The 23,595-nt window shown below is 37.4% G+C and overlaps 1 protein-coding gene across 1 annotated transcript in view; it reads right to left on the reverse strand.

The window, feature by feature from the left end:
* LOC145689091 (proteasome subunit beta type-7-like) overlaps positions 1-23,595 on the reverse strand; it is a 70,612-nt gene that overhangs the window by 18,864 nt on the left and 28,153 nt on the right. The window contains exon 5 of the mRNA XM_081763219.1: positions 16,714-16,880. Within this exon, the coding sequence (XP_081619345.1) occupies positions 16,714-16,880 (167 nt within the window). The remainder of the gene's footprint in view (positions 1-16,713; positions 16,881-23,595) is intronic.

The raw sequence follows: 23,595 nt of genomic DNA on the forward strand, positions 1-23,595 counted from the left end.
ATCGTCCAATTTCAACATTAAGTTCTGATGGACCTATTGAATTTTTTATTCCCGGTGAAACAGGAGAATTTATTCATACTGCATATCTTTATCTTTACGTACGTTGTAAAATTACAAAACCTGATGATACACCATTAGCTGACACTGATGTTGTAGCACCAACAAATAATTTCCTACATTCATTATTTAGTCAAATTGACATTTCATTAAATGATAAATTAATTACTTCTTCATCAGGATTTTATCCTTATCGTGCGTACCTTGAAACATTATTAAATTATTCCCGTGATGCTTCTGATACACATTTGAAATTAGGTATGTGGTATAAAGATACCGCTAAACAATTTGATAGCATTGGTAATGCTAATGTAGGTTTTCAACAACGTGCTAATTATATTAAAAATAGTAAATCGTTTGAAATGTATGGTCGTCTGTATACAGATATTGCTGGATTACCAAGAGCACTTGTAAATAAAGTAGGTCTTCGTATAAAATTACATCGTAGTAAAGATGCTTTTTGTTTATTATCTCCTGCAAATACTTCTTATAAAGTAAAACTTGAAGATGTTACTCTACATATACGTCGCATTGATGTTGCACCTCATTTGGCAATGGAAATCAATACTAATATGAATCATGAAACAGCAAAATATCCCCTTACAAGAGTACAAACAAGATCGTATACTATTCCTGCAAACGTTAATTCATACAATCTTGATAATATTTTTCTGGGTAACGTACCTAAAGGTGTTGTTATCGGGTTTGTTTCCAATTCGGCATTTAATGGAAAATCTGAACTAAATCCATTTCATTTTCAACACTTTAACGTTAACAAACTGCAGCTACAAGTTGGATCAAAATCTTTTCCTCCCAGTCCCCTCACCCCCGATTTTCAAAACAATTTGTACCTTCTAAGTTACCATTCTCTGTTTTCCGGTACTGGTTTATATTATAAAGATGATGCACATACTATTACTCCTGAAGAATATCCACACGGCTATACTCTTTATGCATTTATTCTATCACCTACAGCAACATTAGATGATTGTACTTGGGACCTTGTGCGTGATGCGCCTGTAAATGTTAAAGTTTCCTTTTCTGAAAATTTAACTGAGCCTATAACATGTATTGTTTACGCTCAGTTTGATTCTTTAATTCAAATTGATAAAGATAGAAATATATATACTGATAATACTTTTTAAAAGTATCATTTTAATAAAAGAAGTATAACTGTTCACTTCTAAGCATATGAATTACATGCGCCCTACTGGTACAAAGTGTGTTAAACATTGTATATTGTAATATTTTTGCTTGATTATTCAAAGAGTTGCAAGGTATCATACTATGAAGTTTCTCAAAAGTATTTTTTATGCGTTAGCACCATTCATCGTTATTGGAAAAGTTATAAAAAACTCTGTCATGAATATTTTAAACATATTATTTCGTTTTATGAAAATATTCCATATACTCCACTAGGTCTTCCAACATATACGCGTATAAAGTGATGTAAAGTGAAGTGAAGTGATGTAAAGTGAAGTTATGTACACGGATGATTTAATAAAAGTGTTACTTCGTGATAAAGTTACTGGTGCGAATGTGCATGGCATTTATCCTATTGATAGAATACCAAAAACTGTGCAACCACCGGCTTGACTTATTATAAATTTAAGCAATTCATCTTCAGGTGGCACACATTGGGTGTGTGTATTCATTGATGAAAATCAAAGAGGATACTATTTCGATAGCTTAGCATTACCATTTCCAAAAGAAATAAAAACTTTTTTAAATAAAAATTGTAAAATATATTTTACAAATAGTTCCGCATATCAAGATGATAATTCAATCTTGTGTGGACAATTTGTGTTGTACTTTCTGCATCATATTGTACGAAAGAAAAGCTTTAACGAATGTTTAAATTTGTTCAAAAAAATAATCTTAAACAAAATGATAAAATTGTATTCAATCATGTAAGCAATATAATGAAAAAGAAAAAACACGTAGATTAGTTTAATAAAAATTTTTTATTTACAATTAAAAATCTTGTATTTTTATTTACAAGAACATATCATATTCTTTTTACAACTTTGCAAATGCATTAGTTAATGTTATAGTACGTTGAAACTTCCACCAATAACATAACTGTTGTGCATTACGAAATGCACATCCTGATTTTTTCTCAAGTTTAATATTTTGTTCATGAAAAGCACAATAATCATTAAATACGTTTGCATGCATTGTGTTTAATGGTGGACACTGTTTACTTTCCAAATCAATAACATTAGCTAGTGCAAAAATATTTTTAATCCAAAGTGTTTTTTCTGCACCTTTACAATAAAAGGTTGCATCTTGTTTACAAAGTTGATATATAAGGTTACGTATGTGTGATACAGTATAACCGCATTTATCATTCCAAGTTAATCCATGTAAGTTTAATGTTAACCATTCAATTTGTTTTTGACAACCTAATGGAAGTATATTGTATTCTACTGGTGATTTTATTAAACAATGCAAATTTACTGTATCATCACACGCGGTTAAACAAAATTCACGTATAATAAATTCATGATTTGAAATCTTAAAACCTTGTATGTCAATAATGTATTCATTAACACATGGTGAAATTTTATGTTTACGTTCTAAGAAAAATGGTATAATTTGTCCAACAAATTCAGTGTTCTTTAAACAATCACGCGTTTTGCGTATAAAGTTTATACTTGAAATTTCACTATGGTGTTCTTCAAACACTTCATATAAATCAATAACAGTTATGTCGTTAAAAATATCCTACAGCAAAAGTTCCAATATCATCGTGAAATAAACATTGATGTTCAAGATGCAACAAGCAATGTTCACAAGAAATATTATTATTAAAACGTAAGTATGCACTTATAGTTTTTAAAACACAAACTTCACTAATATGTTCTTCACTACATGATACACAAAAATTATTTTCGAAATACATTATGTACAGTACGTTTTCTTAACACACTTCACTATAGTCGTTCGATCTGTCCTTTTCAAGGAAAATACTTAAAAGTTCTTTGCGTACATTCACATCCACTGATAGTTCACCAAATGTAATATTAAAATAATCTCTTGTTAATGTTGTAATAACTGTATGTGTTTCTGCATAAATATCAAATAATTCCTCCTGTACACGAGGATTCACTAACACAGACCAAACACGAATGTCTAAAACGTCTTCATTACAATAAAAACATTCATGCGACCATTCACATGTATCATCCCAATAACATGCATAGCATATTAAATAATCATTTGGTTTCCATTTCGCAATGCAGTCTCTTACACAGTTCACATCCACATAGTTAACACCGCATTCACAGTTCCAACTTAATTCTGATAAATCAGGTGAACATGGCGGCGTATCCACATTTGATACCACTTCGTCATTTGATTCCACCTCACTATCATTTGCATAAACTTTTATATTGTCGTTTTCATATCTTTCTAATTCATTTTCATCAAATGTACAATCTGGAGAATCTGGATATTCATTCTCAGCGTTTAACTTATGTTTCACATCAACGTCTTCTACAAACTGACGGTTCTCCATCGCTAACAAAACTATACATGCCTATTTTTTAAAACCAATATTTAAATAAAAATTTCAAATGACGTTACGCGCTCGCGCCCGCGCACGCGGGTATTTTCCGTTCGCGCCCCCGCGCCTTCCCGCGCCGCGTCCGCGTTTCCGCCGCCGCCGGGTTAAAAACTCTTTTTATAACAATCCGCTATTGTTCAGCTCCTAAATTAATATTCTTTAACGCATACAGCTGCGAGGTTTCTCTTTACATACACCTGCAAGGTTTCTCTTTTATTATTTTTTACATACACCTGCAAAGAATTGTATAGTTCTATTATTTCTTTATACCCTTGTTCAATGATTTTCCTAAGATTTTTCTTTTATTATTCTTTATAACAAGCTTCCCATTGTTCAACAAGTTTCCAAGGTTTCTCTTTTATTATTCTCTTTTGTGTCAGTACTATACATACAATAGTACAACAACCATTACCTGTCATCATATGTCATTTAAACAATAGTGTATTTCTATACAACTATACTCTCTATCTATTGTCTGCAGGACCACCCGCTGGTGCTTCTCAATTACAAATACAAAAGGTAATTGTCTGCAATCCATTGTTCTAGGGGCACACACGAAGGTTACATTTCCCAATATGACTACTCTCAGGGGACTGAATTATTATCATCACTTGCGGTCCTATATACAGTCCAGCCTCCATCTTAGCACGAGATAGCTGCAGAAACATGTCTTGTAAAAACTGGAATGTGTCAGAATCTCTATCCAAAGCTTTCACAAATTGCTTGATAATGCCAAGTTTAATGTGTAAAGGTGGTTACTAACAATACCATTTTAGGATCGTATTTTACGTTATGTGTCCTTACAGTGTACTCCTCCCGTTGTGGCCAGCACTTCCTCCGGTAGTGGGCCTCGGCGTCACTACTGTCTCACAAAGGTAATACGGGAATTTGGTGAAACCGCCCTGCAAACCCATGAGTAAGACACTCATTTTGAAGTCCCCTATTACATACAACCCATATTTTGTATATTCTAAATTATCCAATAAGGTCTTCAAGCTGCTAGTCTTCCTTCGTAGAGACGGAATGAATCATAGGAATAGACAGGTGCTTATTCCCATTGTGCAGATGCACAGCCTTGAGAGTTCTAGACGAGCTGTCTATAAACAAACGCCACTCTTTCAGAATACTGGGTATCTGTAAAGCATAAACACTTATAACCATAATCCAGCTTTCATACAAAAAAAAAAAAAATGGAAAACTATTTCTGCCGTTTCCTTTGAGCTGTTGCGTTTACTGATTTATTAACTATGTCCCACTATTTTACCTACCATCTTTCCTCATACTTAGATCTCGAATAAGATTATTCAAATCTGTTTGGTTAGGATAGTAGGTTGTCTATTGGTAGTTCATATCTGCAATGTTTAATAAGAAAGGCATGCTGTGACACAATTGCAGTATAATATGATATTCTTTTGTTATAAATATACAAGGTGGGTCAAAAGAAGGTATATAGTACCGTACTGATCAGCTCATTGCATATTATATTATTTCGTATTGTTATCCATCAGGTAGACTTAGCTTCATTATTTGTTCTTAATATGTTTTTACTTACATCTTAAGCTTGGAAGAGCCGAAGCAAATACACCCATGAACTAGAATGTTATACTTGATCAATGCAATACCTACTTTTGGGCCACCCTGTATATACACATACCTTTAAATTCTTACAAACAGCCTTAAAACACTCTGCCCAATGCATGTTGATTCTATCTCGAATCTCTCAGTGTTGGCAGGTTCTTCTATCAAATTTAAATGCAACTTAACGTATCAAACGTTTTAAGATGCGCATACAGGGTCTGTCCTTGAAGTAGTAGGACTGATTTTTTCTTTTCTTTTTACAGACTGACGGCGCTTACTCCACCTGTTGTTGGTTGAGGTGGGTCTAAGGAAAGACAGGAAGCAGCGCCAGTCGGCTCCCAGCCATAGCAGGGTAAAGACCGCTCGTCATCATAACCTCTGCGAGTGACCCTCGTCACGCTGCGTCATGGCCAATCTTTTGGAACAGCGTTACGCCATCAAATTTTGCGTGAAGTTCGGTAAAACTGGGAAAGAGATTCATGAAATGATCAAGACAGCGTACGGTGATAACGCCATTGGAAGATCGAGTGTGTTTGAGTGGCACAGGCTGTTTAGGGAGGGGAGAGAAGAAGTTGAAGACGCTGCACGGTCAGGACGACCTTCGAGCTCCGAAACGGAGGAAAATGTTGCAAGAGTGAAGAATTTGCTGGACAGTGACCGAAGATTAACTGTTCGCATGATTTCCGATGAACTTGGCATTGCTAAAAACCCAAGTTCACGAAATTGTTCACGAACAATTGGAAACGAGGAAACAATTGCAAATGAGGAAAATTTATGCAAAGTTGGTGCCGCGAGTGCTGACAGGCGAGCAAAAGGACGTTCGCAAACGGATCTGCCAGGACCTTCTCGAAGAAGTGAGTGAAAATCCAAACTTGTTAGACAATGTGGTGACTGGGGACGAGACGTGGACGTTTGAGTATGAAGTTGCGACCAAACGTCAAAGCGCGGAATGGCACATCCGAAATTCCCCACGCCCCAAAAAGGCGCGCATGACGAAATCAAAAGTGAAAAGCATGCTCATTTGCTTTTTCGATTCACAAGGAGTGATCCACAGGGAATTTGTTCCACCCGGACAGACTTTCAATGCAGTTTTTTTTATCTCCAGGCCCAGGAACGGCTGAGAAAACATATCGTCCGCGTCCGCCCAGCCATCGCCAACTCCTGGCGACTGCATCATGACAATGCGCCGAGCCACATAGCCTTCCGAGTGATGGCGTATCTGGCCCAACATAACATTGCAACCTTGCCTCAGCCACCCTACAGCCCGACCTTTCCCCACCAGACTTTTTCCTCTTCCCCCGCCTCAAAACCACCCTGAAAGGACATCATCACGGCTCGGTAGAAGCATTACAAGAGGCCGTGACGAGGCAGCTAAACAGCATTCCAATTTCCGCCTTCCAGGATGCGTATGAAAACTGGAAATCCCGCTGGCAGCGGTGTATGGATGTAGGAGGATCATATTTCGAAGAATATTAAGCGTAAGTGTTATTTCTGTCAATATCTTATTTTTAATTGACTCAGTCCGACTACTTTAAGGACTGACCCTGTATAAATTAATTAATATAGGACAAATTTCATATTTTCGAAGCTACTACTTACATAAGCGAAGTTTCATGGAAAAAACACACTATTTCTAGTTCTGTCAAGGTAACAGTACAGGAAATCACTATTATAAGACAAGGACAAAATGAATGTTGCATAGTGTCCACTTTATCGAAAGTATTATTTGATATTTTAAAGCATCAATTAACACTTGAAAATAAATTTATTAACAATAATAACTAACAAGAAAAGAAAAAAATAGTAGTTACGAAATTACTTAAATCCATACTTTTTTTTTTTTTTTTACAAATCTTGGTTGTGAATCAATAGCTGTTACCTAATTTATATAATATTTTGAGTTCATTGTTACTACAGGCATATCGACATACCATGAGGGCACCAGATCATACTACTACTACTACTACTACTACTACTGCTACTACTACTACTACTACTACTGCTACTACTACTACTACTACTACTACTAATAATAATAATAATAATAATAATAATAATAATAATAATAATAATAACAATATTTTATAAATAGCTATACATTGTTCAGCGTAAGCTCTAAATTCCGATAAACAAAATATTTGCATCCTTCCGCTTGTCACAAATACGATTGGCTAGTGATGTATCACTTCCACTCCCCACGGGGAGGAGCAAATTATACACGTGCATTTTGACAATACTGTCTCGTGTTGTCCAGATACTTACAGCAGCAGCAGAAAAGAAAGAAAAGAAACTCGAAAAATTAAAAAAAAAAAAAAAGTGTTTGAATTTCGCTCGTAAACAATTGTTGCTTAGTGAGTAAAGGTTTGCCTTGTTGGTGTTTCACCACAACACTCGCGGAACCGGGATTCATGCCAGTTGAGTTGGCGCCATAATTAATGCGCATGCTTAGTGTTTATTTCTATTGTTTCATTAGCCACACTCGATTGCAGTATTATTAGATAATCCGTATTATATTTTTGTCATTTATAATAATATAGCAGTTTTATATGAAGCTTCATAGTAAAAGTAATAATGCAATCACATGAATTATTTTGCGGAGGAGTACAAGCGTCGGTAGGACAACAGCAAATCAGCGAGATTTAGTTTCACGTGGCTTTGTTTATCGCAGTTTAGAGCTTACACCGAACAATGTATAGTTTTTCAATACACTACACATCTAGGAAAGACAATGTGGCTTTTTCCGTCACTGGAACTGGTCTTGCTATATGGCGTGAAATGAATCATGAATGAGTGAAATAATCACCGGAATCCGGAAATTGAAACCAGAAACAATCATTATTGAACTTTTTTTTTTTTTTATCGAATTGTGATGCAGCCAAACAATACTTGACCTTGTGAGTTTTTGAAAAGGAAGACACGAACAAAAAATCAACAACAATAACTTCCAACAAGAAAATGTATCAGCATACACAAACCTTTCTATGAGGACGCTAGGTACTAAATTAATAGAAATATGCCTCATACAAAATAACTCCATTTAAAGAACAATTTATTGTACACAAATAACTGCTATTGTACACACTAATATGTGCTCTATCCAAAAATACATGTTTCAGAACGCTGCGGTACTCACATAACAATATTTATAGAGGTAGTTGCTGAGTACTTCAAATTAAATGCCCGTAGCCAAACTCCCTATATAAAAATTGTTGCGTGAGTGTCTTAAGGTTTTTGAAACATGGAAATTTGGATAGGGTACATACTAGTTCCTAAGTCGTCTTGACCCGACGGCGGTAAGTTCCATAGTATTGGAGCTATGGACCTTTAAATTTATTTTTTCATTTTTTCAGCAGCTGACAACTGCGAAATGACGGATTTCTGATGTGTACTTTTTGTCTGATCTTGGTGTTAGGAATCAGCTCCCAAACGCTGTCGATGTTGTTTTGAAACACCCTGTATATATAGGTGTACGAGCAATAACTCTAGGGTTGCCCCTGTCAGAAAATAAAGAACTGGGTGGAATAAATAGCGAAAACCAATGCCGAGATGTGTGCCCTGTAAGAAAGTATGGAGTTGATTAAAGCAAACAAAGACAAGCAACACAAAGACCTTGCCCCTGTAAATGCCTAAGCCAGTTGACATGTTTGTTCTTGACTAAACTTGGGTTTTTGTTCCAGAGTGTGTATATCAGGCACAGGATTAGCGCAAAACGATACTCTTAAGATATCTACAATTCCATCCAACAAGGCTATACAGATCGATAGACCTATAGAGGAGGGTAATGTTCAGATACGCACATGCGGAAGCAAAGAAGTGTGAGAGCTCCTTCGTGCATCAGCCACATGTTGTTTCGAAATGACAGTGGTACATCATTGAGCAAAAGGGACGGTGTATCTTCAGAAACTAAAGATACGCGTAGCTTGTTAATCTTTGTGGCAGAATAAAGGCTTCGGTTAACTGGTCATGTAGAATCCCAGCCTAGACATTTTTTGGAAACTGCTGTTGATGGTGGGACTCGATCATTCCATGTGGGCTGTCCTGCGCCCAGATATGAGATGCCATCTCACCCGAAGGCAGCCTCATCAGTGAAAAGGATTAATGATATACATCCCAATGTCGTTGTAACTTGTTGGAGCAACCAGTGACAGAACGCCTCCCGTGGGGGAAAATCGGCAGCCTGGAGACCATGCAGATGATAGGAATGAAAGGTATTCTCATGTAGAATTCGCAAGACAATACTTTGACTAATTGCACGCATACTGGTTAGCAGCCTGGAGCTCACACCGGGATTTCCACATCTTGTAGCATACGAGCGTCCATCTCAGGTGTCCGCACCGTGAGTGTCCGTCCTACGTCCACACGAAAATACACTGCAGCGAATGCATCAAGTTGTTGTCGTTGCGGATATGTTACCTGGTTCAATCTGCCAGCGTCCCGAGCCTTTCCATCCGCTTTGCCATATATAAATAGCATATGAGCTTGTTCTTCATACGAATAACGGACCATTCTTACAGCACTGAAACCACACTCACACTACGGTGCTTTGTTACACATTTTAACTGCCTCCGTCGCAGATCACCTACACCACTGTCGCGTTGGTTCTACCCTCTCACAATACATTGTACTGCTACCGGACACGAAGTTATTAATTTTCGTTTAGAAAATACTGTCTTCGTGAACAAGTGCTGTGCCCAGGTTCTTTTGCTCCAATTATACATTCCTGTGCTGCAATTACCTCCTTGTACACAAATACTGTAAAGCACGACTGCTGGTACCCAACACGTTGCTCAATGCGTACCAAAGTTGACCAGTAATGGGTCACTGACATTTGTACAACCTTTCGTCCTAGTATCGCTTCTGTACACACATGCATATGTTGGTACACATCTTTCTGTTCCGTTCCAATTATTGGGATTTTATTTTCGACTCTAAATTGATACTCCTGTTACTCATATACGACGTCGAATTCAACAACATGCAAAATTACTTTTTATCTTCTTTCGATGTCACGAATCATCTGTCTTAACCCTCTTGCCATATGTATGTCACATCTTTGTTGGCTCAACTTATAATCAATGTCCTATAAGCTAAAGTTAAAAATTGCAATACTTTACGTGTTATTTTCTTTTAAAAAAAGAAAATAATAAAACCAGTTGAGAGAAGAGTGAGTGAGCAAACTCGTGTCTGATAATGAGTGACGGGGAGGGGGCATGGAGGCTTAGTGGTAGAGCGCTTATATCTGGTGCGTTTGGCCCCTGATTCGATCCCCGGTAAAGCAAAATCGTGGTGGACAACATCACGCTCGTGGGTTTTCTCAGAGTACTCCCGTTTACTTCTACTTTCTCATTACACCTATTCTTTTCATAATTCAATTGCTTTAATCATTATCTCCCTTAGCCTAATAGGCATAATGGTTGGACGTTAAACTCAACGATTTCATTTCATTTTATTTTATTTCATAATGACCACGAGCTCCAAGGAGCACAATTGAGGAAAGTGAGCCCAATAGAGGTTATAGAGCCCGAGCCTAAAATAAATGAAATTAGTGAACATAATTCCGAGCTCCATTGAATGTAATTACCACAAACCCGAACGAGATTATTGGGTTAGACTCCAGATGAGTACAAGTCTTATTGAGGGTAGTAAATGCGAACCCAGTTAAGGGTAGTGAACCCGATCCCAGTTGAGGAAAGTGAGCCCGAGGACAAATGAAATTGGTGAGCGCAATTCCGAGCAATCCTTAATCCCACTGGTAATAGTGAACTGATGTACGAATGCAATTGAGATCAGAGAGCTAGTGAATGCGAGTCCCATTGTGGACTAGCAAGCCTAAGTCCGAACGAAATTAGTGAATGCAAGCACCAAGGAGATTACTGAGTGTAATCCTCATTGAAGAATGTGAGCCCGAGCCGCAATATACGCGAGCTTTAACGAGTGACAACGAGTCTTACTGAGGATAATGAGCCTCAGCGCAAATGAGTATAAGCCCCACCAGCCCGAGTGAGCATGGGTCCAATTGAGATTAGTGACCCCGAGTCCAAGTAAACGCGTTCCCGAAAGTGATTAGTAAAAGCGAGCTCCCAGGAGACTAGTAAGTGCGAAACTTATTGTAGAATGTGAGCCCGATTAGGATTAGAAATTAGATTTCTAGGCTGTCGGCATCTAAGGCCATTTAACCTGTCACGTATATGAGCGATTACGTCCCTCGGCGAGCACACTATCCGATAAAAGGGAAAGAAGGAAGCGGCCTGGGACCTGTATGGAAGGAAGGTATGCAGTAGTACAGAGAAACCTGTGAAAAGAATTAGAATTAGGTATTAGTTTTCTTGGCTGTCGGCATCTAAGGCCATTTAACCTGTCACGTATATGAGCGATTACGTCCCTCGGCGAGCACACTATCCGATAAAAGGGAAAGAAGGAAGCGGCCTGGGACCTGTATGGAAGGAAGGTATGCAGTATTAGAGAGAAGCCTGTGAAAAGAATTAGGATTAGAAATTAGATTTCTTGGCTGTCGGCATCTAAGGCCATTTTAACCTGTCACGTATATGAGGGATGACGTCCCTCGGCGATCGCACTATCCGATGAAAGGGAAGGAAGGTACGGCCCCTATTATGTTAGATACCGTCCCGGCTTTTACCTGGTATGAATGAGGGAAACCCAGGAAAACCCCATTCAAGATGGCTGATCTGAAAAAGCTGTTATTTTTCGACCTAGTGTCCCCACTGGGAATCGAACCCGTAACCATTCGAATGTGAGAAGAGTAAGCCTCACTGAAGATAAAGAACTCAAGCCCCACTGACGCCAGAGAATCCAGAGCTCCATTGATAATAATAATCACAAGTCCAATTGAGACTGAGTTTAAACCCAAGTAAGAGCTTGCCCGATAGAGATTAATGAGCATGATCTCTAAGGAAGCTAGTGACTGCGATCGTCATTGGTGAGCACAAGCTCTACTGATGATCATATTCCTGAGCCCGTAAATTGTACATGTAACCAATTTGAACGTTAACGCAAACATTTAAATAACAGAATAAATACTATACATGTTCATGTACAGAAAACCTAATGTTTTGAGCGAACATTATTGAGGGAAAAGAGAAGAGTGAATCAGGTTTACCAATACTCGCTTGTTTTTCGGCTTCATCGAATCATATCAAATATCTTGTCCCCCATAGCTTTGTTCAACTGATAATCCCAGATTTGTTCAATTTGATGTTTGTTCCGTTGTTTGTCCGAATACTTCAATTAGCGGGCTTATTTTAAAGCCACATACTCACTTCATATGGGCTCAGAACGACGTTAACCTTTTTCCGACTGAATTATTTTCCCTTACTATAATTTGATATAATATTAAACTATAGTAAATTGAGGGTATATTAGACTATATAAAAATAAATTTTGCTTTTAATGTTGCTCAACAATCCTGAGGGGAAAGAGGACTCAGGTGGATAGGCTTTGACACACGTAGATATATACTCGGAAAAGTTGCTAAAGTAGAGAATAAAATTGTTGGTCGTTGGTGGCACGTCGATATTTATTTCGTAAATAAAAACATTCTTATCGACTAGGGATGCAAATAACTACTCGCCCGGGGCTAGTGGTTCATCGATGCCGTCAAGTACTTAATATCATACCGAAGGGAAGTAAACAATTTCTATTGTGGAATGTGAGCTAGTAGCTTTTTTTCTTGGGTAAAATTTTGTTGCTTACTTGCATTCCTGTTATAGACTATGCAAGTACTAAAGAATCATTTTGATCTTCTTACTAATTGCATACATACGAGGGCCATTGCAGAAGTCATGGCAACTATTTTTTTTCTCGAAAACGATAACGAACAAAAAAATTTCTGAAATATGCAAATGGAAGGTTACTTTATATACATCACCTGTAGGGAGATGGATGAACACACCACCATCACAAAGATACAGCACGAGAAAAAAGACGAAAAGAAATTTGTTGTTTTAAAAGCGTTTTATTGTAAATCGCAACAGTACACAATACTACATTACAAAGTACGGAGTGTGTCATGGATTCTTTGGAGACTAGTTCCAGGAACTCTAAGTTGTCACAGTTACGTGTTCTTGCCCTGTACTATTGTGTACTGTTGCAATTGACAGTAAAACACGTTTGAAACGACAAAAATAGTTTCGAGTTTTTTCTCGTGTTATATCCTTATGATGGTGTGTGTATTCATCCATCTCCCTACAGGCAATGTTTATATATGAACTAACCTTCCTTGTGCATATTTCAGAATTGTTTTATTCGTTACCATTTTCGAGAAAAAAAAGTTGCCATGACTTTTGCAATGACCCTCGTATTGATGACGTCATACAAAAGTGGAAACGTCAAAAATAACAACGAAATATGAGTAGGTTCAGTGGCGTATTTAGGGGGCTTCCGGGCTTAAGCCCTCCCGAAATCTCACTTACTATAGTAAAGTATATGAAATATCTTGCAGAATTTTCACATTTTCAGGCAAAGCCACCCCCCGAAAGTCAGCAAAGCCTCCCCCCGAAACAAAATCGTAAATACGCCACTGAGTAGGCTAGATACAAAACCATCATGGTTTCAAGAAATATTGTTAATAAACTTACATTCTGAAGGTGTTATATTTGATTATAACATTGCTCAATGATTCATGATTTTTAAATAGCTATTATGCTAAAAGATTGAAAAAAATCTTTACACAAAGATTGCAATTCTAAAACATGTAATCACTCGAATGGGAATGATATTCAAAGAAACATTTTTTCTTTTCATTTGAGCAAAGAAAAACATCACACATTGTGCACATTGAGTGTGACCGTGACTCTATGTGGTTGCTATTGGTCCTTCTCATCCACGTCTACCTGTGAATTTCCCGCTAATGATTTATTGTCATCCATGGGCGCCGACTACGTGGGTGCTCCGGGGCTCCAACACCCGCACAAATAATCTTGTGGGTACGGCGCACCCACAAGATTCTTGATTTGATAGGAACAACATAAAATAAATATTTCTCACTCGCCGTTATCAAAAAAATAATAAGCAATTGAAACATTAGGATGCAAGTTAAAATTTCTAACCTGTAAAACACATTTTTTTGTTTCAAATGTGACTATGAAAAGGCAGCCAAGCAACATCTGGCCCTTTTCTTTGCCTTTCTGTGATCTATTGTGTGTGCAAGGAAAGATGGCTTCTGACAGTTGGGTAGAGCACGTGGAATATTGGAGGCGCTGTTCTCAGAAGCTCCGCAAAGGAGACAGCAGCTCTGGCGACAAACTTAAGATGTTTAACAAGTCGTCTCAACTACCGGCAACAGGGCGGTCAACGACCTCCGTTGCCTAGCAACAGCGTGAAAGAATACTGCTGTGATTGGCGAACAGTTCTCCCTCTCGTTTTGTTTACAACATGTGCAGCTACCTGTCAGAGGCCACCATTCAGTAACTCGATAATAGTCAAAGGCAGTCCCCACAATAGTAATAATAACAAAAAAAAAAATGAAACTAAATTGTGAATATAATCGAGCACAGCCCTTTATGACAGTGTTCATAAAAGATTTTAAGTAAAAGGAAATCAATCAAAAAAATATCAACACTCCCCTGAAAACATATAACACGTCCCACCATTGATATGCACCCTCATAAATTTTGGAAAGTCGGCGCCGTTGTTGTCACCCATGTCACCACGTTCATTATGTTTACCTTTAGATTCATTACTAGAGTCTTCTGCAGAAAGACACTTCGACATTATCCTCAGAAAAAAAAAAAAACATGCGACGGCTTCTGTAACATCTTTCCACAGCATATATTCCTTGCTATATTTACATGCAGCGGCCACCTGACGGGACTTAGGCCCGTTACACAGTCACGCGGAGCTCCGCGCGCGGAGTCCCGCTTGGCAAGATTGTTCTATTGATTCTTATGGGTGCATACATAGTCACGCGGAGGCCTCCGCGCGCGGAGCAGCCTCCGCGTGGCCCTATCCGCGCTCCGCGTTACGCGAGGCAGATAGGGCCATTGAGCAAATGGGTGCTTACATAGTCAAGCGGAACTCCGCGCGCGGAGCAGCCAATTCTCTTTAAAATTTAAAAAGAAACGTGCATGGTAGCAAAAGCAAAATGAAAATTAATCCAGATTTCTTTTCTTATTTTTGATAGTGAGTGGCTAAATAATATTCTATACTTTTCTATAATACTATTTTCATATTTTTTAGTGTTATTTTTAATTTAGCTATATTGTCTTCGTTTAATTGGAACTTTCAATTAATGTCTTTGCTTAATTGGAACTGTACATGTGGTGCCTCTAACATACCACTATTAACAGTACGTGACTATTGTAATTTTTCGACTTTCTTTCAACAAATTTCAGTTTCAGTTTCAATTATCACGGAGGTTAAATTAACACCATGTTAATGGGATCCCTCTTGTGAGAAACACAAAAAGCGTGACATTCGTAAACAGGCATGGAACGAGATATGTAAAAGATTTTTTTTTTTTTTTTTGTAAAAATGAAGGTATGGACAATGAAAAAAGATAAATTGAGGCAAATAATTTATCTCTATTATTAAATAGTTGATTGGATGTGAAGTTCTAACCAAATGTACAAACATTCGTTAGAAACAGTATCTGTTAAGTGTTGTATTTTAAGAGCGTGCATATGGATCCTATTTAAACTGCATTTTTGTAATTTCGATGGATTTTTTTCAATTAGGTCATCGAACGACTAATTGACGTACGGAAATTATTGAAGTAGTTCTCGTCTTCTCGCAAATCTATACACACAGACACAAAAGCTTCCTTCAGACTTCTTTGAGAAACTAAGGGATAAATCTTGGGACATGTATTTTTCTGTGTTTTTCGTTTTCTCTTCTTACAGAAATATTAAGATGACTATTGTCGTTTCGAACTTTTCATGTTGACTCAACACTGACTGAGAAGAATCCTGTATATAATCACGTGACGCGTAGCGCGTAGCTACGGATGACTGTGTAAGCACACACGCGTAGTGCGGAGGGCGGAAGACGGAGCGCGGAGCTCCGCTTGACTGTGTAACGGGCCTTAGAAGTGCATAAAAGTAAATCCATAACCAAAGGTACATTAGAAACGCGACATAATATTTTCTTTGATAATATTATTGCTTTCTATTTCTAAAAGAACATAAAAAATTACTAAAGTCTTATCTTTCGTGTAGGACAATAAAATCAGCACCAAAAGACGACGTTCACCACGATTACTACAAATACAACTTCCAAAGCTTCTAAACATTCCTTTTTCCCTCGTCTCGATCACCACTTGTCACCTGTTGTTCCTTCTGCATATTCTCTCCGCTCAGAACCAACTAGTCCTGTTAGTCCATAACACCATTCAACGCACACAGGAGAAATAATGCATGCATAAAGAAAATGGGAATTGAAGGTCCCGACAGTTGGAAAAGGGTTGAATTATTATTATTATTATTATTATTATTATTATTATTATTATTATTATTATTATTATTATTATTATTATTATTATTATTTAATTTACATACTTAGGGCTGGTCTTGTATGGTTGATCATAACACTGTAACATCTCAGTTTGGATATCTGTTGTCCTGCCTCTTCGTATGATACACACGTCAACAGAAGTACCAGATCCTAAGTCATTAAGGATCCCTGCAACGATCGCATCCTTTGCTAATGTTACTGCTTCTGGCTCCTGAAAAGATATACAGTCCTATAGGCCTATTCATTGATTTTGGAAGTACAGGGTGTTTCAAAATGAATTTTCGGGTTTTAAGGCTTTGTGGTATTTATTTCATTTAACACATTAAATGAGGGGTAAGTTTGGATAAGGACGTAACTAGCAATTCTTCAATTTTACAGGAGAGCAGGAAAACAAACGCCTTTATCCAATTGACCAACGTATTCACACACTATTTTTGGAGACAGGCGTTCGCTACGGAGCAGAAATAGGCCTATTACCTTAAAGGCCAACATACACTAGCGTATTTTCAGCGCGCATTTTCGGTCCGTAAAATGATGTCGTAAATTTCGGTCCGTAAGTTGGCCCATACACCTAGCGTAAAAATAGGCGCGTAAAAGAAGAAGAAAAAGAAGCGGACATTTTTCGCTCTTCCTCTTGCCTGTTGTTTGAGCACGTGGTCGTTTTCCAGTTTACTCAAGTTGCTTGAACAAGATGGATCTATCTGAGGCCATGGTTTTAAGTGCAGGTGCTATAAACATTGTGTTGTTAAGTTAAAAAAAAAAAAAGCATAGAAGAAACAGACCGGGAGCCACGTCGAAGAGGATTAAAAATTCACATTTATCTATTACGTCCAAGCAGCTCAGTCCATTTTTGGTACAATCTTAGATCATTGTACTTACTGATCTGAGATCACTAAATATTTATATAAATCGTACCTCGAAGGAGGAGGACACGGGACGGGAAAAAGTTATATTCAATTTTTTACGTTGTAGATTGCAAACATTTAAATTTCTAAACAGACACAATGATGATTTAATACAATCTGAACGAGCTTGTTGTGTGGTTTCCCCTTACCTTCCGAAATAAGCCTATTGTTTGGAACTGCAGTTTACAAAGAATAAGGGAGTAAAGGAGTGTTCCGATAGTTGAATAATTGATTGATTTTTTTGTTATACGATGTTTTAGACTGTTGACTTCGGTCATTAAAAAGTGGGCTACTGAATGATAAAATCAATTTAAAGAAAATATGATTTATTAATGGTTGCAGCTTTCGTTTTTTTTCTTTCTTACAAAATTAACGAAGAATATAGTAGTAACAAATATAATAAATTATCCCCTCACGGGATACCAATTTTTACTACCTTATCCACAGCTCAAAAATAGGCTAGAAAGGAAAAACAAGACTTATACAACTACCTCCAGCCCCATTCTTTAGAAATAGTTTGATCCTTGTTACCTCGACTGTTGTAAGTTGAAGGGATCCTCTCCGCTGCTTCCCTACCTTTTTTTATTTCAAAGTTTATCTTGCCATTTAGTGTTTATCTAACTAACTAACTAACTAACTCTATGGCCTATGGAACCCGGAGGTTCAATGCCGCGTTCACAAAAGCTCTCCACTGACTTCTATCCTTAGCTAACTGCATCCAGTTTCTACTATGTATTCCAATCTCTGCGAGATCCATCTTAATATTGTCCTCCCATCTGCGTCTAGGTCTTCCTAATGGTCGTTTTCCGATTGGTCTTCCTGTCAAGACTTTGAAAGCGTTTCTACTTTCTTCCATTCTAGCTAAATGACCCGCCCACCTAAGCCTCCTAGGCTTGACGACCCTAACAATGTTTGGTAAACCATATAAATTATGTAGTTCCTCGTTATGAAGTTTCCGCCATTCCCCATTCCCGTTCCTCTTGGGTCCGAATATTCGTCTCAGGATCTTGTTCTCAAATACTTTCAGTCTATGTTCTTCCCTCAGAGTAAGTGACCATGTTTCGCAGCCATACAGAACAACAGGCATTATTATCGTTTTGTATATTTTAAGCTTCAAATTCCTCGACAGAATTCGCGACGACAAGAGATTTTGAACCGAATAGTAACACGAATTCCCTGATTTTAGTCGACATTTAATTTCTTCGTGAATATGATTTTGCTCTGTTAATATTGATCCTAGATATTTGAAACTATCCACTTTATGAAAAGTATTATTTAATTTTTTAACGCATCCATAATTTGCTGTATTCCGGTCCCAACGCACTTCCATGTATTTAGTTTTCTCTGCATTTACTTCTAAACCCATGTCCCTGGAAGCGGTTAATAAGATCTCTGCATTTCTTTCTATTGTTCTCCTATCATCCCCTATTAAATTTACATCATCAGCATATGCCATAACATGGTGAATACCGTTCAACTGTAGGCCCTGGTTGCTATCTTTGATTTTCCTTATAGCGTATTACAGAACGAAGTTAAATAATAATGGCGACAACGCATCTCCTTGTTTCAGGCCATTTTCGACGTGAAAGCTCGTGGACAAAAATTTTCCTACCCGGACTTTACTTTGGGATTCATTTAAACATATCTTAATTAATCTAATTAGCTTTCTCGGTATTCCAAATTCTGTAAGAACGTTGTATAATGTTTCTCTCCTAACCGAGTCGTACGCCTTTCTAAAATCAATAAATAGTTGATGTATTTAGTTTTTGTCTAGTTGTTAAAAATCATTTAAATATTTATTTATTGAAAGGTTGGGTGTTAGCACAGGCAAAATGGATTTATATATCACTATTTACAAATATTAAGTTTTGGCAATATTAAAATTTCAGAACAGAAAATTAGCAAATAAAATATACCTTGTATTAATGTAATAAATGGTTTACATGTTCATTTTCTACTATTCATAACATTATAGGAAACAACAAGCAAATTTTTATTCAAACATTTAGTTCCAGTGTTATACGTTAAGCACAAAGACTAGAGCCGTTTCTGAAAAATCTGAAACACTCTTCTAGTTTTCTGTTTGGGTGGTTGCCCCACAGCATCTTGATGAAGCACAGCTGAAACCGTTGCTTCAACTTGTTGAATTTCATGAATAAGCTTCCAAATAGTTGCGTGGGACATTCCTACTAGATGATGAAACTTCCAGTTCCACAATTCACAAATATTATTTATCCTAGAATTGCTGTTAAAGGTAGCTTGGTGAACATTCCAATTGTCTGGGGGATATAGACTAGGGATGGCCGGATCCGGATCTGGCCGGATCCGAAGATCCAGATCTGATTGGGTCCGGATCCTTTGGATCTGGATCCGGAACTCGGATTTCGGATCTGGATCCGGAACTCGGATTTCGGATCTGGATCCGGATCTCGGATCTGGGTCCGGATCTCGGATTTCGGATCTGGGTCCGGATCTCGGATTTCGGATCTGGATCCGGATCTCGGATCTGGGTTCGAAACTCATATCTGGATCCGAAATCCGGATATCAGATCTTGATTCTTATCCAAACCCACATCCCACCCAAATTGTGATAAACTTGAATATCTGAAATTCGCCGAAAGTAATTTCACGAAGTCCTGACAGTGAAGAAGAAAACAGAAAATTGAGACGAATATTGACAAGTCTATTTGTCTATTTCTACACTAAAGATCATATGTTTGCCTTAGTTTTAAAAAAAATCTGATTTGATCCGGATGAGAGTTCGAATGTCGAATCTAGGTCCACCTGGTTGCAGGACCGAGATGAAACACACACATATTTATATTTGAAACCGGAATACAAAACTCGAATATTTAAAATTTTTCAATACACCTATTTCATTGACAGTTAAGAAAACATAAACAGTTATGACAAGTATTGACCAGTTTTTACGTATATTTATCTTGCTCAGTCTGCTCAAAATATCAAATGTATACCTTACAATTAGATTTAATAATTATTTAGTAAATCACAATATGAGCACCGAGAACAAACTACAACCTTGACTATCACTATCAGCAGCTATTAGAGAAACAGAACTTATTTCTGTATTAGATAATGTGGGTAACTATAGCTTTTCGTCTATAGAAGACGGAGAGTGTATGGTATTATCACAGGAAATATTTGATACATAAGACTTAGATTGTCAGTATTTAGGAGCAACTTTTAAAATAATCAGTTACCTTAAATGTGCTACGGATTAGCCGAGTCGAGGGGTCTGCGGCATTAGGCTGTGGATCGTTTGCTGTGAATGTCTTGGATTCAAATCCCGCTTCGGGCATAGGTGTTTTTAACTGTCCTCGTTTACTTCTATGTCTGTGTGGTGTCATAATGGTTACAGTGTAATCCGTGCAAATCGTTCAACAGGTTAAATAATCTGATAAAAAGCTGTTAGCTTTTTATATATAAAAGAACAGAGGTTAGCGCGTGCCTTCGGTGCCCGTAGTCATGGGTTCAATTTCCGGAGAGACACTCAACAATTTCGATGTTGACCCAGCATCGTGAGGACAATTGGGGAGTTATCTTAAGTAAGAGGTAGCGGACTCCAATCTAGAGAGTCTGCATTAGGGACTTCGGGTGTCGATGCGTTGACTACACATCTCCACTTTGAACGTAAGCCCGCTGGTAGGAACCAAAGCACTGTCGTGCCAAGAATTTAGTTTCCTTTATCATAAATGCCTTCTTTATTATTAAATTTTATCCAGTATTTTCTTTTCAACTAGTTTGCGAAGCTCAGAGCTAGCTACTTGTTTTCTTTATAATTCATGTTCATAGTTAGCACAACTAATCACTAATGAAAAACAATCTTTTCAATAAAATTCGCCTCGCGTCTTTCGTAGCTCTAAGTTTAGTTATTTTTAGCCTTTTTTTTTTAAGTTGAAGGGCGGTTTATCATTTTCCCCTCAATTTCCCTATTTTTTTTCTAGTTTTACCCATGTTTCTTTGCACAGACATTGCGCCTATACGCACGTGCTTAGTGTGTTCATTTACAAAAGCGGGCCATTTTTCTGCCACTATAGAAAGTAAGAGTGCCCTGTATCAGAGAAATATTAATTGACGTATGTAAGTGAATATATCTGTGATGAAGTCATAATTACTCAGTTTTTGCATCGTACATAGTTTCCTCATCCTCATTAATCTCTTCACCCCCGCTTCCTGAATTCCAGTTTTAGTATTCTTTCTTGATGGGGGACTGATGTCTCATGTAGGCTTATTAACTATAACATCAGCAATAAAGAGAGTAGGGTTTAATTTGCACTAATTTTAAAACATTACGTTAATTCAATAATAATAATAATAATACGGAGCGAGTTCAGGCTACTTGTTAGGATTCTTGCTTCGCAATTGGTTAATACTGGGTTCGAATTCGGAGACCAGCCATCCTGACTGAGAATTTTCCAGAATTGTTCCTCAGTTATACTGGGCAAATGCTAGGTTAGTACCTTGATCTAAGGCTCTGGAGACCTTCCATTCCTTTTCCAATGTTGTTTGCATCTGTTGATTACTACAGTATAAAGTGGTCTCTTTGGATGTATCTAGTAGCTTATAGTAAATAAACAATAACGACGTAATATATCTTCACGAAACTTGTGGGTTAATTTAACTAGAGCCTAAAAGTCCCAATAGATAGCTAAAGTTTTAATATCAATTTCCTGACTTTTAAATACTATTTTCATGTTTCAGCTTTCAAATTTTCTTGTATGTTCGCACCGAGAACTGAACCTGAGATCACATGAACAAATGCGAATATGTTAAATATTTTTGAACACTTTAATTCACAAAACACAAAACGCTTCAATGATACGATGCATGGATATGTTTTGGTTACGTCCTGCAATATATGATTAAAGAAACCTGGAGGGTGAAGAAAAAAATAAAAGAAATCTCTTTTATATTTACTCCGACAAACTCCCGACCTCAGAAGGGCAAACATGAGTTAGGTATTAAAGTCATACAACGAACACAACCATATCACTCTCCTGAATTTCTCGTGTGTATGTTTAAAAGTCTACTGTTGTTCCACGCCAACCAGTCTATATTTTTTGTTGTATATACCTTCGAAGTGTTATTCATTATTACATTTGTTGATGGTTGGACTCTAGTAAGTCAGAAACTACTATTAATAAAGAGTTGGTTTTGTCTAGTATTCCTGCGATTAGAAGGGCCTTATCTAAAAGATATTTCATTTGTATATGAGAAAATAAGAAAGTTTATTTTCTAAAGAATAAAATAAATATTTTTAATGTGAAGCTAACATTAAGTTTTGAAGAGGAACTAAACAGAAGAATTTGTTACCATTTACATCAGTTTTCAGACAGTTCAATATACTCTGAAATGGGCAGAAGTCAAACTTGGAAACATTTTACTAAAACGACTTCGACAGAAAGTGCAACATGTAAATATTGCAAGGTTAAAATAAAATAAAGAACAAAGGTAGCACAAACGTGTTAAGGAAACATTTAAAAGCACAGCAACCTACTATATTAATGAATCCGAAAAAAGTTTTGACGAATTTTAGATATTCAATTTTATCATCACAATTTCAGATGTAGGTTTGGATACGAATCAAGATCTGAGATTCGAATTTCGGATCCAGATCCGAGATCCAGATCCAGGTCCGAGATCCGAATTTGGGATCCAGATCCGAGATCCGGACCCAGATCCGAGATCCGGACCCAGATCCGAGAATCGAATTTCGGATCCAAATCCGAGATCCGATTTTCGGATCCGGATCTGAGATTCGGATCAGAGATCCTTATCTAGGTCCGCATCGGCAAGATCCGGATCCGAAAATTTTTGGCCATCCCTAATATAGACGGGCACATTACGCAAACAAATATTCCCAGACCGAGCTTTAACACGGCGGTTCGTATTTGACACGTAGGTGCTATCAAAATAGTCCAGAAGTTCCAGCTCTTCCTCCGAAGTCACTTGAATTAATTGATGCACATCTGCTATTGGAAGAAATGCAAATCTGTTTAT

This window comes from Thermobia domestica, chromosome 7 (assembly GCF_964235325.1).
Source record: "Thermobia domestica chromosome 7, izTheDome1.hap1.1, whole genome shotgun sequence".
Taxonomy (NCBI): domain Eukaryota; kingdom Metazoa; phylum Arthropoda; class Insecta; order Zygentoma; family Lepismatidae; genus Thermobia; species Thermobia domestica.